This window comes from Bos indicus, chromosome 29, assembly GCF_029378745.1.
Source record: "Bos indicus isolate NIAB-ARS_2022 breed Sahiwal x Tharparkar chromosome 29, NIAB-ARS_B.indTharparkar_mat_pri_1.0, whole genome shotgun sequence".
Lineage (NCBI taxonomy): Eukaryota > Metazoa > Chordata > Mammalia > Artiodactyla > Bovidae > Bos > Bos indicus.
In genome coordinates, this window is record NC_091788.1 from 28,890,907 (window position 1) to 28,909,378 (window position 18,472).

The 18,472-nt window shown below is 39.8% G+C and overlaps 1 protein-coding gene across 10 annotated transcripts in view; it reads left to right on the forward strand.

Moving 5' to 3' along the window:
• Positions 1-232: 232 nt before the first annotated feature.
• CCDC15 (coiled-coil domain containing 15) overlaps positions 233-18,472 on the forward strand; it is a 49,047-nt gene continuing 30,807 nt past the window's right edge. For 3 of the 10 annotated variants that reach the window (XM_019955067.2, XM_019955059.2, XM_019955066.2), the window contains exons 1-9: positions 258-516; positions 878-1,066; positions 3,460-3,609; positions 4,444-4,635; positions 9,905-10,018; positions 12,655-12,777; positions 14,801-14,917; positions 15,172-15,585; positions 16,520-16,639. In XM_019955067.2, coding sequence (XP_019810626.2) covers positions 887-1,066; positions 3,460-3,609; positions 4,444-4,635; positions 9,905-10,018; positions 12,655-12,777; positions 14,801-14,917; positions 15,172-15,585; positions 16,520-16,639 — 1,410 coding nt within the window. In that variant the 5' untranslated portion in view covers positions 258-516; positions 878-886. The other 7 variants (XM_019955065.2, XM_019955068.2, XM_019955060.2 and 4 more) reach the window with 6 other exon arrangements.

Genomic DNA, 18,472 nt, shown 5'->3' on the forward strand with positions numbered 1-18,472 from the left:
CCCGACGTACTCCTTTTCCGGAAGATGCCGGACGTTCCCGGCGCTGGGATATTCGAAGCACTGCCGGCAGACCTACATTTCTGATGGCCGGTTTCCCAGCCGCCGGGTGGACCCACCCAGGCCGCACCCATTCCACCAGCATTCACAAGTCCCGCCCCCTCAGCGAGACGAAGCGGAGGTGACGCACATCTGGAGCGCTAAACTCCGCCCCTCACGCTTTCCCAGTCCCTGGGAGATGACGCAAGCCCGGTAGAGGCGGCTACGAGGCCGCCGAGGGGTGGGGCGGGGCAGCGCGGCGCGGCCTTCTCCAAAGCGGCGGTTTACTGGCGGTAGTTACCTTAGTATCCACGTTAGCTTGAGTTGTGGCCAGCTGCGATCGATACTACTAGGCCGGTGCAGTCTCAGCCAGAGTGTGACCCCGAGGCCTGAGAAACAGGATTTTCTCTGGTCCGGGACTCCCCGGCGTTCAGCGCTGTCCCCATAACCGGATACCAATTATTTGAACTTCAGACCCAGGTTCCCACCCCGCACCCTCCCAGTCCCGTCGCCCTCCCGCTGCTACGCTCTTTTCTTCCTTTCCCATGTCGCTGCGCCACCAATGGCACAGTTTCCTTCTCAGTCAGGTTATTTGTCCCCCGCTCTCCTCCGTGTTGCTTTTCGAGGGCGATCTTGAAACATTTCCTGCCTTTATAACACTTCTTTTGTATCTTCCCTTTCCCCTTCTTTTCCCCCTTCCTTCCTTCGCCAGAATCTTTGTCAGACTAGGGTCTCCTGCAAGGCTTCACTCATTTTCAGAAGTCTGTGGCACAGCTGTTAGGGAATTGAGTTTTTAAGGCGGTCATTTGAAGATTTTGAGCTTTTCCTCTCTCCTAACCAGGAGTCATAGATGCCAAGAAGTATGGCCCCCCTCAAGAAGCCTCGAAATACCTCAAAGTTGCCCCTGGCTTTAAACCCCTTGAAGAGCAAGAATGTGTTGGCAGTGCTGGCTGAGAGGAACCAGACTATAGTACCCGTCGGGGCCTGGGTGGAGCCTGCCCCGCCAGATAGTTCAGAAGTCCCGGCAGCTGTGAGTGTCAGTTTGATGCCTATGTGGTGCGGTTTCTTCTCCCATCTTTCTTTTTGTTAGCCTTCCCTAATTCCTTGTGCTCGGATAAGCAGTCTGGGGTTGCCGTTTGTATTCCGTCATAAATAGTTATGTTTTTGCTTTACGGTTATTGAACGAATATGTAGTTGTTAATTAAATTATCATACAAAGATGTTTAGTTGTTTCTAAAATGTGGTACACTCTTAATCTTTGGTTTACGCTTGAAAGCCACAATTTGGAACCAGTCATGCACTTCAGGAAAATGTTTGGTAATCTCAAGGTGAGGGCAAAAGAAGGCAGACACACAATGGGAGTTAAGGAAAGAGGCGCCGGTGGCTTCAGTTTGTCTGGTCTTAAGTTAACTTGAGTCACTTGTCCAGACTTGATATATATATATATATATCTCCTTTGGAATTGTGTTACCTAATTGTTCATTGATACTTGTACATTCTACTCTCTGGTACATATGTTCTAGAATAGTTTATGGGACAGATTTCTTGGAACTCATATAATTTTAATTGGAATTTAAATTCACTTGATTTTGAGAATTTAGAGACTGTGAAATAATTTGAGGCACCCCTCAAAATTAGAATTTGGTATCACTGTGTTAGAAGTAGGGATAGACAGGAGGTATGATGGGTTTATTTAATTTGGAGATTCCTTATGACTTCACTTTCACTTTTTACTTTCATGCATTGGAGAAGGAAATGGTAACCCACTCCAGTGTTCTTGCCTGGAGAATCCCAGGGACGGGGGAGCCTGGTGGGCTGCCGTCTTTGGGGCCGCACAGGGTCGGACACGACTGAAGCGACTTAGCAGTATGGAAGAGAAACATAGTCTAGAAAAGAGCAATACAGTATAGGACATAAGTGTTGGAGTCAGAGAACGTTCTAGCTTTGCTACTTGCCAGCTGTAGGATCTTTGGCTGCTACTAAAGATGAATGTTTCCTCATCTTTCATGTAAGAGATAAGAATACCTAGTATTGGAGCTAGTTTTGAGGATTCAGTGATATGAGTTAAAGTGTTTATGCTAATAGATCCTTAATCATGGTGACTACTGTTATTTTCATTCTTTGCTATTCAGAGCACTTAAAGGAAGTAAACAATGATCAAGGACTCATGTAATAAAATGTTCCAGATTGTTTTGTAATTAAGCATTATATAAATATTGAGTATCTTTGTATTATAGGCTCCATTACAGTAGGGGAAACAAAGAAGAATGAAATTCATTTCCTATCCTCAAAGGATTCATAATCTAATAGGGAGTTAAGAATTATTGTACTCAATGTTAGTAAGAATGAGAGGTGGTGGGTGGTGGCGGTGGTGTAGTCGCTAAGTCATGTCTGACTCTTGGGACCCCATGGACTGTAGCCTGCCAGGCTCCTCTGTCCATGGAATTTTCCAGGCAAGAATACTGGAGTGGGTTGCCATTTGCTTCTCCAAGAATGAGAGGTACCAGATAGGTATTGGATGTTCTTGAAGACTGAGTAGGCCTTTTCTAGGTAGAGATGACAGGAAGGGCATGCTTGGTTAAAAATGCAGCATAATTCTCATTTTATAATAGCACATAGTGGGTGAGTGGTGAGCCACCTGGTATGTTAGTGTTAGTTTCTCAGTCATGCCAGACTCTTTGCGGCCCCATGGACTGTTAGCCCACCAAGCTCCTCTGTCCATGGAATTCTCCAGGCAAGAATGTTGGAGTGGGTAGCCACTCCCTTCTTCAGGGAATCTTCGAGATCCAGGGATTGAACCCAGGTCTGCATTGTAGGTGGATTCTCTACCATCTGAGCCACCAGGGAAGTTGAGCAGTCTGGTATATGTGGACTGTTTTACTCACTTTAGAAACTGAAACATAAGATAGGTTTGAATTGGTTCATTGAGAATTAGTGAAGAAACTTTTAGTTCTCAGTACATGAAAAATTAAGATTTGATTTTTGTGTTCACAGATTCTAAGTTTTAGTTTGTGATTTGGTTTAAGTTCTTGGTACTCACTTGAGCTTCCCTGGTGACTCAGATGGTAAAGAATCCACCTGCAATGCAGGAGACCTGGGTTCAGTCCCTGGTTTGGGAAGATCCTCTGGAGGAGGGCATGACAGCCTACTCCAGTGTTCTTGCCTGGATAATCCCCATGGACAAAGGACCCTGGTGGGCTATAGTCCATGGGGTTGCAAAGACTCAGACATGACATAGCGACTGAGCACAGCACAGCTATGTCTAGATTATCAGCTCTGAACTACTGTGACTTCTTTATTGTACAGGGAATTTTGGATTATAGAATGAATTATTTTTTCGGGATTGTATCCTGACCACTTTGTGTTTACAGTAGGCAAAACTAGTGGGACAGTACATTTATTTTCTATCTTTCATCTTTAAAGACTTCAGCATATATAATTGAAGAAGAACTGAAGGAGCAGCTAAGAAAGAAGCAAGAAGCTCTGAAGCGTTTTCAGAGACAAGTCAAAAGCCGAGTAAATCAGCAAATTAGGCTGAGGAAAAAGCAACAACTTCAGCGGTCTTATGAAGCTGTAAGTTCAAAAGTGAGCCTGAGTAAAGATTGGATGGAACATGTGTTTGTTATGGGAAATGCTATTAGGCAATAACAGAATCACCTTTTTTGAGCCCAGGCTTTGTATAATCTGATTAACTAGTGAGGGCAGTCGATTTGTAGGCAGAGAACCTGTTGTTTGTGTTTTCCTGTGTTGTTCTGACTACCTCTTTTGCTTTCACCAAATAGTAATAAATAATGTCAGAGTTTGGGCTGGGGTTTGAATTCTGGCTTTGCTCCCTACTAGCTATGTGACCTTTGGAGAAGGCAATGGCAACCCACTCCGGTACTCTTGCCTGGAAAATCCCATGGATGGAGGAGCCTGGTGGGCTGCAGTCCATGAGGTTGCTGGGACTGAGCGACTTCACTTTCACTTTTCACTTTCATGCACTGGAGAAGGAAATGGCAACCCACCCCAGTGTTCTTGCCTGGAGAATCGCAGGGACGGGGGATCCTGGTGGGCTGCCGTCTATGGGGTCGCACAGAGTCGGACACGACTGAAGCGACTTAGCAGCCACAGCAGCTATGTGACCTTGGGCCAAGTGCTTAAATTCTCTCAGCATGGTTTCTTTTTCTGTGAAGTGGGGATATAATACTTGTCCCACAGTGTTGTTTTGAGAATTAGATAATGTAGATTATTAGCACCCAGTAGGTACCTGGTAAATGTTAGTTTCTTTGCCAACTAAAATTTCCCATCCCTCTCACCAACCCTGGTTTTAAGACTTTTGGGCTGCTTGTAGATATTAGTTGATTATACTGGGCTGGGGGGAATCACTCTCAACTAGAGAATCTCATTCTTTCTTCTTTCGTCTAGGCAGAGAAAGAAGGCTCTATAGCCATGTACTCTTCAGATCCAGCACACTTAACTCCTAAAAGAACCAGCGTTTTTCCAAGCAATTTGAATGCTGCTATTGGAAGAGCCAGATTGCCTCCTCCCCAGATGCTTGAGGGTGGAATAGAAGACCGAGAGAATCAGAGTGAACTGTTCCAACAACAAGCCCAGGCTGTAAGTACATTTTCATTTTATTTATGTCTCTGGTTTCTTTCTTTTTTTAGATATATGACATACCTGGCCTATGATGTAGAGATTAGGTGTCAACATCAACTTGGATTTTTATCACGTCCCCCCCTTTTTTTACCTTTGTAAAGTGAAGATTAATGGGATGATGTTTATTTTTAATATATATTTAAAGTTATATAAGAGTCCTTTGGACAGCAAGAGGATCAAATCAGACAATCCTAAACGAAATCAACCCTGAATATTCAGTGGAAGGACTGATGCTGAAGCTCCACTACTTTGGCCACCTGATGTGAAGAGCCAACTCATTGGAAAAGACCCTGATGGTTGGGAAAGGTTGAGGGCAGGAAGAGAAGGGGGAGACAGAGGATGAGATGGTTGGATAGCATCACCGAGTCAATGGACATGAGTTTCAGCAAACTCCAGGAGATTGTGAAGGACAGGGAAGCCTGCATGCTATAGTCCGTGGGGTTGCAAAGAGTTGGACATGACTTAGTGACTGAACAACAGCAACAAAAATTTATATTTATTGATAGGACACTTATGATACCAAAGTATTCGAGTTCAAAACTTATGAAAAAAAGCTTTAAGTCAAAGAATGTAGATTTTCCAATTATACTTAAGTTGTTATGGGTAAGTGACTCTCAGTTTATAGCATATGGACAAAAGTGATTCCTAACCTCTATTCCACAAAGGTTCAGTACATATATGGGAATTTCACTGTTTTTGTTTCTTTTTTCTGTCCCTCAGTCTGATTATCACAATAAATTGATCTATAAGTCAAGTAATAATAAGTAAACTCTAAATTGACATACTCACAAATTTTTAATATAATTTTTCGCTGATTGACTTTGTATACCTAATATTTAAAAATTAATCGCCATGAGTAGCTCCATCCACTCAAGTCACTTGATGCCATCTAATCAGCACCCCCACCCTGCTGACTGTACCTTGGCTTTTGTTCACTTGGTCACATTCTTCACCTTCGTTGTGGGAATAATCTTTCATCTTATCATTTTATTTTATTTCATTTTATTTAGTTCTACAAGTTTATTGCTACCAACTCATCTCCCTCCACCCTCCTCATGCGTATGTGCTCAGTCATGTAACCCCATAGGCTGCAGCCCGCCAGACTCCTCTGTCCATGGACTTTTCCATGCAAGAATACTGGAGTGGGTTGGCATTTCCTTCTCCTATCTTATCCTTTTAAAATGTAATCCAAAGGGTTAGTAAGAGGAGAAAAAAAATGTAGAAAGTTATGATTATGTGAAAATAAAAGTTGTGTGATACTAACATGCTTGGTCATAAATATAAAGCTAATCTTTTTGTGCTGTTAGGATAAATAGAGAAAGCTTTATAAGTACATGTGTTTGAAATACTTTTTAAAAAGATTTTTTTCTCTTTCCCAGACTGTGACTTTTTGTTGTTATTGTTTGGCTTGTAGTGATCATTTTTTATTTTCTTTTAAATATTATGAACAATTTATCAAGCCAGTATTTATTGAGCCAGACACTGCATAAAGTACAAAGGATAAAACATTGACCAAGACAGACACAGCCCTTGCTTTCATGGTGCTGGTAGCTATAAATCTCATTGTAGTGAGGCTTGTACTTCATCTGTATAATACTTAAATAGGACACATCAGTCCACAGATATTTGAATATACTGTGTGTGTTAAGCATTGTGGGGATACTAATGATATGTGAAATAGGACCTTTCATGGGTTTACATTTCCAAGTAGAGATACAAAGCTGCTGTTGCTAAGTCGCTTCAGTCGTGTCTGACTCTGTGCGACCCCATAGATAGCAGCCCACCAGGCTCCCCGTCCCTGGGATTCTCCAGGCAGTAACACTGGAGTGGGTTGCCATTTCCTTCTCCAATGCGTGAAAGTGAAGTCGCTCAGTCGTGTCTCACTCTTAGCGAACCCATGGACTGCAGCCCACCAGACTCCTCCGTCCATTCGATTTTCCAGGCAAGAGTACTGGAGTGGGGTGCCATTGCCTTCTCTGAGATTCAAAGCTAACAGACTCCGAATCTGTTGGTTAATAATATGGAAATATTTGCTGCATTTGGTGATAAATCTGTGCAGTGGAAGTTCAAAAATGTTTTAATTCTAAAGAAATAGTTAGGGAAGAATTCTTGGAGGAGGTGGAATTGAGCTGTATATTTTGAACTGGTAAACTGAGTTGAATTGGTAAATTAAAAAGAATTTTAAGATAGGAACAGTAAAAAGTCTAGAATATAAAAGTTTTTATACCCTGTTTGTTTTTTTTTTTTCTTTTTGGGCTGGGCCTTGGGGCTTGTGGGATCTTCTTGTTCCCTGACCAGGGATCAAATCCATGCTGTTTGCTGTAGAAGCAAGGAGTCCTAACCATTAGACCACCAGGGAAGTCCCGACCCTGTTTTTTTCTTTAAAGAAGATGAGCTACTGAGGAATATTCAGTGACTTAAACTACTCTAAGCCTATAAACTTTTGCTTATGCAATCTGTGACAATAGAAGCTCAATTTTTTTTTTTAATCTTACTGTTTCTGTTGCACTTTCTATCCACTAGATGTCACTGAGAACTAGACAGTGAGACAGTGTCCAAAGCTAACCCCTTTGGGACAGCTTCAGGCGAACTGGGACAGCTGGTCACCCTGTCTCTACGTATGTTCACTCTTCTTTACTTACTTTTCTACTACTAACTGGTATTCTCATCATCACAGCTCCAAAACTTTGGCATACTTAAAACTCCTTTAGCCTCTTTGTATGCATGTTCATTTTACATAAATTATGTAAAATGAACATTTAACAAATAGGGGGATTTGTAAGCCCACAAACTTAGTAGCTTAAAATGACAACAACTTTTTCTCTCACAGTTGTGGAGACCAGAAGTCCAAAATCAGTTTCACTGAGCCAAAATCAAGGTGTCTGCAGGGATATGCTCCTTCCACAGATTCTAGGGAAAATTTGTTCTTTGACTCTTCAAGCTTTTGGTGTCTGCTGGCATTCCTTTGCTTGCGGCCACATCAAACCAATCTTTGGCTCCATCTTCATATCATCTTTTCTGTATGTCTAGTTTTCCTCTATCTGTTTTATAAAAACCACTTGTGATGGCTTTTAGTGTTGGTCTAGATAATCCAAGATTATCTCATCTCAGGATCCTCAACTTAATCACATGTGCAAAGGCCCTTTCTCCTTATAAAGTAACAATTACAAGTCTAAGGAATTAAGACCTGATACCTTTGTGTGCGTGCTAAGTCGCTTCAGTTGTGTCCAACTCTTTGGGACACCATGGACTATAGCCTGCCGGGCTCCTCTGTCTGTCGTATTCTCCAGGCAGAAATACTGGGTGGGTTGCCACACTCTTCTCCAGGGGGTCTTCCTGATCGAGGAATCAAACCCACATCTTTTGTACATCCTGCATTAGCAGATGGGTTCTTTTACCATTGATGCCACTTGGGAAGCCCCTTGATATCTTTGGGTGACTGTTACTCAGCATACTACATCCTAATAGCAGGTCATTGAAAGGGCTTTTGGGTTGATTTAATGACAGAGAAACTGAATGTTAGATATAGTCCAATTGCTGGACCAGCTGAAATATCCTGCTTAAGGGACTAAAGTCAGTCTGCGATTCTAATAGAGGTTGGACTTGATGGAAAATGAAGATTACATAACTCTTATTTTAAATCTGTCACACCAAGTATTTTGCATCCTTGGTCCCATTATACAGGGCAGTGATGTCTGCCATACCTGACAGTGAGTTAAAGCAGGCATGTTCTTGGCTCTATTTTTTCATAACTTCAACTGCAAATATACTGTGTCTTTTTGCATTGTAATTAACTCTATCTTGGGGAGTTGGTGATGGACAGGGAGGCCTGGCGTGCTGCAATTCACGGGGTCGCAAAGAGTTGGACACGACTGAGCGACTGAACTGGACTGACCCCTTTAGCTACTCTACTAACTAAATTTAGCTACTCTATGGTGAAGTCGCTCAGTTGTGTCCGACTCTTTGCGACCCCATGGACTGTAGCCCACCAGGCTTCTTAGTCCATGGAATTTTCCAGGCAAGAGTACTGGAGTGGGTTGCCATTTCCTTCTCCAGGGGATCCTCCCAACCCAGGGATTGAACCCGGGTCTCCCACACTGCAGGCAGATGCTTTATCATCTGAGCCACCAGGGAAGCCCAGCTACTCTACTCTACTCTAACTAAATTTAAAAGTCCTCCTTTTAATAGAATAGAGTATAATGTTTCAAGCTGGTTTCTCTGGCTAGAGGTATAGACTTTCTTAGAAGCAAGGTCAAAACAGAGGTAATATGCTGTAAGGAAACTGGACTGGTAACAAGAGAGAATTTTCATCTCTAGTCACTATTAGTAAATACCATAAAATATTTGTTATTTATATCTGTAAACCATAATCATTATTTCCCTTTAAGGAAGAAATGATGTCATTAAACTTTCACTGGATGGGTTGAAATTGGTCCTGGCTTTGCCATAATTTCACTGAATTGTATAAGGATACACTTTCCTGGATTTTCCTTAAAGGAACATTCTGTGCAAATATGTGAAATATAAAATAGGCAGTGCTTCTCTGAAAAAGAAATCAAAGTAGGTGCTTACTGAAACTGCTAGGTAGAAATACGGAATAAACACAAAATTAACATATTTGATATTAATATTTATTACTAATTGTTGTCTAGAGTACTTGAAACAAATTGGTTCTGTTGAGATGTTTGAGTTTGTGTTCTAAATTAATGTAGGAAGGCTTCCTGGAAGAAGAGACATTTAAGAAAAGACAAGTAAGTACAGTCTTCAAATGTTACAGGTGAAAAAGGAGCCCGTGTAAATAAGAAAAAACAATTTTAGGGAAGTAGGAATGATAAAAGTGATCAGGCATGCAAGGACCAGTTGAAGAAATAACTCTTTATTAAGAAGATAGATAAAAGGTAAAGAATATCTGCTGAAGCATTTCCAAATTCAGATCTTTAGGTTCTAATATTTTTGTGTACTTACTTAATATAAAGCATACATTATTAAAAAATGATTTGAGTAACAGCACTTAAATCAAGTTATGAAATGCAGTCTCTTAGAATAATAAAACAGTGTTGTAAAAGCTTATCAGCACATCAGAAAGTCTTCTTTGCAGGTAATCCTCTGGTCTCAGGTCTGGCATTTTTTAATAATAGGGGCCTGTTTTCCTGTTGGAACACTTAGTGAATCTGGTATTAAGACTGTAGCCTGTTTTTGTTTTCTTTTTTTCCCTTTTCCTTGGCAGCTTAGTCAAAGCATGAAACAAGCACGTCACCGGCTGGCATCATTTAAAACTGTGAATCAGAAAGATGCACCAGAGTTTCCAGATGATAGAAAGAAAAGCTTTCCCACCCAGGAGGTAACCTAAGTTCTCATTAGTTGTTTCTAAAAATACAGGTAAAAAATAGGATAAAGATTAATTTATACCTCAGCATTATTTAGAACTGAAAAATAATTGGAAATGACCTTAATTTTCCGATAGTAGGGAGTGGTCTACAAACATGATATATCCATATATAGCTGTTATCAAAAATATCATGCTTTCAAAGGATATTTGAAGCCTTGGGAAAGTGTTTGTGATATAAAGGTAAGTGGAAAAAGTAGGATATAAATTAGATATAGTATAAGCTCAATTTAAAAAATTCATCCGATAAATATTTATGGACTATCTGTAGTTTCCAGGCATTGTTCTAGAAGCAGAACTTAACAGCAATGAAAAGATCCCTCAAGGAGCTCCTGTGCTAGTAGGGAAGCATATTCTTAAACAAGCACATAAATACAGAATATTATTTCCAATGATAAGTGTAAGGCAAAATATCGAGATGGGGAGAGAATGCTATATGCATAGACAAAGACCTGAAAAGAAATGAACCAAGAGGTTCATGCTGATGATTTCTGGGTAGTGTTATTACAAGTGATTTTTTTTCTTTTTTTAATCATAGAAATTTTCTGTAATGTATATATTTTAAATTTTAATCAGGAAGGAAGAGGTCAATGGCATTTTTTTTAAAAAAGGAAATTCTCTTGGTTTTTTGGATTTTTTTTTTTCACCATACCAAACAGCATGAGGAACTTCCCTGACCAGGAATTGAACCTGTGCCTTCTGCAGGAGAAGCATGGAGTGTTAACCACTAGACCACCAGGGAAGTCCAGAAAGAAATTCTTTTGTTTCAAAATATAGAATAACTTTCTGGACGTCCTGGTATATATTTTTCCTGGTATATATTTTACCATAGTGAAAATAAAGACTGTGATTGCAGTGAGAAAAGCTATAGAATAAAGTTAGATCGAATTGGAACCTAAATATTAAGTTAGAGTTAAAAGAATATTTAAAGCCATGCTTATAAAATCACATTGTTTTGGTGTCTCCTTATTTCCATATTCACAAATTTGGATCCTAAACCAGTATATTTCCCTGTGTTTACTTAATTTTGGAAGTTTTGATAGGCAGCATCGATAAAATGGATTATTAATCAGTCTTTTTTTTACTCTTTTTTGGTACCTTTACCAGCTGTCTCTTGTTTAGTTCTCTCTCAGTTTTCCTACCTAATTGGTATTTTTTTTTTTTTACACTTTCCTAGATTACATATATGTTTATATTTTATTTTTGTAATTTTTTCCTTGAGTATCTCAGTGCAACCAGCAACCATCAAAGACATGCCTCTATGTTTGTAGTTAGTAGAATACTTCCTCTATAGTGATAATTAAGAAACTTATAGTTAAATATGGACTTCCCTGTAGCTCAGATGGTAAAGAATGTGCCTGTAATGCAAGAGACCTGGGTTTGATCACTGGGTCAGGAAGATCCCTGGAGAAGGAAAGTGGCAATCCACTGCAGTATTCTTGCCTGGAGAATCTCGTGGACAGAGGAGCCTGGCGGGCTACCGTCCATGTGGTCACAGACAGCTGGACACGGCCAAGTGACTGGCACACGTGGTGAAATGTGAAAAGCAAGTAGGCATGGGTGTGCCGAGTATTGCGTTCCACCTTGGATGCATTAAGTGTGCTTACCTCTAGGATTGCATTGTTGTGACTCAAGACACAGTTTCGTTTGTAACTAAATTCTTGCCTTGGTTTCTTGACAATTTTCATACCTCTTCCGCAGATTTGGCAGTACTGTAGTTTTGGTCCATAAGACCGACTTCCTGGTACTGCGAAAAGGAGATGGTTGGACCCAGTTTATTTAAACCAGAAAAAGAAGGATGACCAGATCCCAGAGACTGATACTTTATAACCTTTCAATTGGTGTTTTTCCAAAAAGAGTACTGTTCCTAGGTCTGACTGAAATAATTATCCAACAGAAGGGAGGAGGTTAAGTCTTTTATAACATCCTTGTATAAACCAGTTTTATACGTCAAAGGTGCCATTTAAGTGTAGTTCATTATGATAATGATGAACTCTGGTCTAGCTGCTTGCTTTCAAATAATGCATGTGCTATTTCAGATAAAGTACCACAAACAAATCTATGCCGTATAATTGACAGCGAAATTTTTCTTATCGAGTATGTAGTCTTTGCTTTAAATCTGAATAGTTCTACCCACTCAGTTGTGAGCAGGAGGAATCTGCTGGTCAGAAAGGAGAACAGCCTATAACCCAGTTGAGCTCTGGTTTCATTTGCTTGTTAGACTTATTTTTACTGACATTAGAATCTGGTTGGTTGTTATCGTTGTTCTAGATTTAGAGATACACGTGGAAGATAGGTTTGTTTGCCCACTGTTAGATCACCAAGACAAAATTATAAGCATTCTGAAGTTGTTACTGGCTAGGATAGGGCAAATTGCAAAGAAAGTTAAAGTATTCTACTATCTTATTTCACTCCTTACGTTTGTTATGTAAATGGTTTGTTTGTATACTTGAACTAGAACTCTATTCTGTATTAGATTACCATAAACTGGTAAGATTGTATCAGATATTTCACAAAAACTCAACTTAGTGTTATGAGCATATTGCTTTCTCTAGACCATTTGTATTTGTATTAGTTTTTCTTTTTTGCAGAAAGCACTTTGTAGGAAGCCATCATTTACCAGGATAAATATAGGCGTAAGAGGAGAACTGCCCTTGGAGGTCCATCAAGGTCTTTTAACTCCTGCAGATTACCAGAAATTTATGGATGATCAGGTAGGTAAATATAAAGAGTAGAGGGGAAAAAAGATGCCCTGTTATAACTAACCATACAAGATGGAATTAAGTACTGAGATTATAATATCCAATAATTTTTTTCTAATGGTTTTATTGAGCTATAATTCCCATACCACACAGTCTACCTACTTTAAAGTGTACTCTTCAGTGGTTTTTGGTATATTCACAGGATTGTGCAACCATCATGTGAAATCGCTTAGTCATGTCTGACTCTTTGCCATCCCATGGACTGTAACCTAACAGGCTTCTCTGTCCATGGGATTTTACAGGCAAGAGTACTGGAGTGGGTTGCCATGTGCAACCATCACCACAATCTAATTTAGAAGATTCTCATTATCCCTAAAAGAAACACTGTACCCATTAACTGTCACTCTCTAGTCCCTTCCTGTTTCTGTCCCCAGTACTAAACAACCACTAAGCTACTTTCTGTCTCTGTAGATTTGCTTATTCTGGGCATTTCATGTAAATGTATGTGTCATATAAATGGAATAGTATAAAATGGGGCTTTTGTGACTGACTTCTTTTACTTTGCTTAATGTATTCAGAGTTTATCCACCTTGTAGCATGTATCAGTACATCAGTATATTACACTTGGTATATCCATTCATCAGTTAATAGACATTTGGATTTTTTCCACTTAGCTTTTATGCATAATTGTGCTGTAAGCAGTTACATGTATTTGTGTGAACATTCATTTTTCTAGTTATGGAATTTCTGGGTCACATAGTAACTCTTTGCCTAATATTTTGAGGAACTGTCAAGCTGTTTTCCATTAGCAATATATGAGGTTTCCAGTTTCTCCACATCCTCTTCAATCGTTGTTGTTGCCCATCTTTTTATAGCCTCCTAAGTAGGTTTGGAGTGGCATTTCACCATACTTTTAATTTGTATTTTCCTGATGACTAATGATCTTGAGTATCTTTTCATGTGCTTATTGCCCATTTATTTATCTCTCTTGAAGAAAAATCTGTGTTCAGATGCAGTACCATTTTTAAGTTGGGTTGTCTTTTTATTATCAAGTTGTAAGAATTCTTTGGGCTTCCCTGTGGCTCAGCAATAAGGGATCCACCTGCAGTGCAGGAGACACAGCTTTGATCTCTGAGTTGGGAAGATCCTCTGGAGAAGGAAATGGCAACCCACTCCACTATTCTTGCCTGGGAAATCCCATGGACAGAGGAGCCTGGTGGGCTACAGTCCAGGGGGTTGCAAGTTACATGATTTGCAAGTATTTTCTCCCATTCTCTGGGTTGTTGTTTCATTTTTTTGTGTGTATGTGTGCGAGAAGCCTCTTTATTGGGGTCCCTTCCTTTATTGGTGTAAGAACAAAAGTTCCAAATTAACCATGTCACTGCTTTATTCTCATAATAGATTTTTTTATCCAATTCTTTTGAAATTTTAGACTCATTTGTAAATATATCTTTCTACATTAAAACTACTCCTCATCTCACAAAGACCCCACTTACCTTTGATTTCTATGGACACATTTTCAATTACTCATTTTATCCACTATACAAAAAAATCCCACCATTTTGTAAGCAGTTTAAAGGCCCTCAAACAACTCTCCACCAATTCATCAAAAGAAAATTACCAAAATACAAATCTTTTTAAAACAATAAAAAATTTCTGTTTCTAAAACCGTATTTACAAGACTGACATTCCATCAACATAACAATGAAATTGTATCAACATTGCCATCAATGTAAATATTCATTTCACTTTTTTAATGCTATCATTTTTTAGCACAAAATTTTTAGTTTTGGTGTCATCTAACTTACCTGTTTTTCTTTTGCTGCTTGTGCTATGGTGTAGGATCTATTAAACCATCGCTTAATTCTACGTGTTCTAAGAATTTTATAATTTTAGCTCTTATAATCCATTTGGAGTTTTTTTTTATATGTAGTGTGAGGAAGAATTCTAACTTAATTCTTTTACATGCATTCTTGTTTCTACCTGTAATAGATACATTTGTTTGTTTTTCCATTTTTGTTTGTATGTTCTTTAGGAACCTGAGGAATCTTCATCTGTTATGATAGACAAGAAAGGGAAAAAGCATTTGTCCTGGGGGGACCAGGAGGCTCTCTTTCCTGAAGACAAAGATATACCTTTCAGCAGAGTTCAGGTAAAGCAGAGGGAAGGGAGATGGTATAATAGAAATGAAAGTAATTATGATTTGGACTTGAGCTGTTGGTATTCTTGTGTCTGGTTTGGGATTGTAGATTCAGGTTCTGTTGAGCAAAGACTGTAATTTTGCATTTTATCTTAGTAATTTGTTTGACTACCATATCCTTTTAAGATTATTTTAGGAATCTCACAGAAAACCTGAGTGTTACTGCTACATGGCATTCTATATTCAATGTTCCTGTTCACTTTTAGAAAGTACAGTTCAAAACCCCACTATTTGATGTGATAGAAGAGGAAGAAGTAAAGCAGTTACATCAGGACGTTTTGCCAGAAGCCCAGGATTATCTTCCAGAAGCTCAGGGGGATTTGACGAGTGTCCTTGATGTTGAGTGGGAAGCCCAGCGCTGTGAGCCGAGACTCAGTACCCAGCATATCGACCTGGAAGGCCACACTGTTGAGCCCAAAGCCCAGGCCATTAAGACAAAAACTAAGAGTTGTATCCTGAAAGACCAGACTGTTGGACTAGAAGATGGGGATATTGCCTTGGAAGTGCAAGATTTTCCACTCCAAAATCAGACTTTTCTACCCACAGATCAGCACATTCTCCCCAAAGACCAGAATATTCAACCTGAATGTCAGGACCAGGATTTTCTACCCAGCGATCAGGTAAAATAAAATGGAAAGAAGATACAACAAAAAGAAATAAGCATGTTAAGGCTTGTAGTGGGATTTGCAAGAACTATTGCAGCTGATTTAGAGAGTCATAGTTGGGGAAGAAATAACTTGTCTGATTGATTTCTTACATGTCCAGCATTCTTATTAAGTGTTAAAATTCTTAGCAGCAGCATATTACCCCTGTCTGGACAATTTACTTTTTAAAAAAACTTTCTTCGTTAGATGAAGTATTTCTCGCAGCTTTTGTCTGTTTTGAGAGCTGAAAGATGGGAAAAAAGAGTAGACCACAAGTGTCCCAACAGTATTTTTAACCCAGGTCCCAAGGCCAGCCCTCCAGCAGAGATTGATTAGACTAAGAGGAAAAGAAAGGGATCAACAGGAAGTAAATTACTTAGGGCTGTGGCTAGGCTTATGTGGCATAGAGTATAGTGTATTAACTTATTCTCTTAAGATGATGGCCTCAGTTAACTTCTGAATTCTCACTGCAACCTAAAGTATTATTGATTACCTTGTGTTTCTTAACTGAACAACTGCTATTTATATTTGTTCTTTTTTAGAAAGCAGATTTGAAGCCAGCAGTATCAATGTTGATAGGTAGGAGTCAGGGAGAGGTGTTTCCTCTGGATATCTGTCAGGATCTTTTACACAGGCGTGAAGATGAGGCCTTCATCAGTGGCAAGGTAGAGCAGAAAAAGGAGAGAACATGAGGAATTGCATTATTTGGGCTTAGTTTGGAACTTTTCAAGATTGTTCTCAGAGAGATTTCAGGAAGTGTGGTTTGTGTTTTATTCCATATTGTTTCACATCATCTGGAGTTGAAAAAATTACTGTAAGGTTTCTAATAAAGCCTGGACTATTATTTCTATTATTTCATGTTACTCCCGTTGAACAATTGACAATTTATGTTTTTTTTTTTGTCTTTTAGAAGGTATGCTTCAAGGAGACATACTGTGATATGAATGAGAAAGGGAGAAAAGACTTTTCTCTGGCAAGTTATCAATATCTGCCTCCTAAACTTCAGTACCAGGCTTCCATCAGAGATCAGGTAGAGCTCAATCAAAAAGATATAGATGCGGGACTTCCCTGGCGGTCCAGTGGGCTTCTGTTGTGGCTCAGACTTTAAAGAGTCTGCCTGCAATGCGAGAGTTCTGGGTTCTGTCCCTGGGTTGGGAAGATCCCCTGGCAGAGGAAATAGCAACCCACTCCAGTGTTCTTGCCTGGAGAAACCCATGCACGCAGGAGCCTGGCGGGCTATAGTCCATGAGGTCACAGAGTCGGACACGACTGAGTGACAACACTATTCTAGTGGTAAAGACTCCGCACTTCCACTGCAGGGGGTGCAATTCAATCCTTGATTGAGGAACTAAGATCTCACATGCTCTGAGGTGTGCCCCTACTCCCCATCCTGCAAAAAAAAAAAAAAAGAGAGAGAGATAGATGGAAAAAAAGTAACTGGATTTTATACATTTCCAACAACTGGTAATGTGAAATATAGAATCAGACCCTTGTTGAGTGAACTGTATCAATCAAAGCAGTTCTGTCATTCAGAAGGCTGATAAATCATACTTGTATTCTTATTGTGGAATCAGACGATTTTAGTTTATTATTTTGGTGAGGCATTGTTCCCACAGGTATACTGCTCTTACATGAACAATGTAGGGGAATTAGCAGATTCTAAATTACTTAAATTTTGAGGAGGTTGTCAGACTGTTCTGTGAATGTTTCGGGATTAAAAAGTAAGATCTATAGACTTGGGTTAAAAGTTTAACATCCCTGTTCAAACTAAAATGTATCAGAATACCCTCATGTGGTACCATTTCTCTGGCCTTCTCACTGAAGCCCAGAGTGTTAAGGTTAGCATGTTGCCCTGGTTAGACGATTTGTTTTCTGTTTTTGTTGTTTCTTTTAAACGTATTTCTGAAGCAACTGTCATCTCTAATGCGAGAAGAAAGATGAATTGACTCTGGGGTGTCATCAGTATATTCAACCTAAAATGTAAGACCTGCCCCCCTCCCCCCAGAGAGCAGGTAGAGCAGAAGACAGTGGGAACTCTGTCTACTTTCTAAAAAAGTAACTGCAGATGGTGACTGTAGCCATGAAATTAAAAGACGCTTGCTCCTTGGGAGAAAAGTTAGGACCAACCTAGACAGCATATTAAAGAGCAGATATATTACTGGAAGAAAAGTTATGACCAACCTAGACAGCATATTAAAGAGCAGATATATTACTTTACCAGCAAAGGTCCGTCTAGTCAAAGCTATGTTTTTTCCAGTAGTCATGTATGGATGTGAGAGTTGGACTACAAAGAAAGCTGAGCACCCAAGAATTGATGCTTTTGAACTGTGGTGTTGGAGAAGACTTTTGAGAATCCTTGGACTACAAGGAGATCCAACCAGTCCATCCTAAAGGAAATCAGTCCTGAATATTCATTGGAAGGACTGCTGCTGAAGCTGAAACTCCAACACTTTGGCCACCTGATGCGAAGAGCTGACTCATTTGAAAAGACCCTGATGCTGGGCAAGATTGAAGGCAGGAGGAGAAGGAGATGACAGAGGATGAGATGGTTGAATGGCATCACCGACTCAATGGACATGAGTTTGAATAAACTCCAGGAGTTGGTGATGGACAGGGAGACCTGGCGTGCTGCAGACCATGGGGTTGCAAAGAGTTGGACATGACTGAGCGACTGAACTGAACTGAACTGAGATTACTTAAGATTTGGGCTAGAGCTTGTCAAGCTAGCTTGTATGTAGGCTGCATAGAATTAAAGCTTCTGGCATTAGGCTAAGAGTATGATGTCTTCAGTTATTTCAAAATGTGTCAGATCTAAAGAGAGTCCAGGTGACAAAGCATAAGTCTGTCATTTGGGCCAAATAAG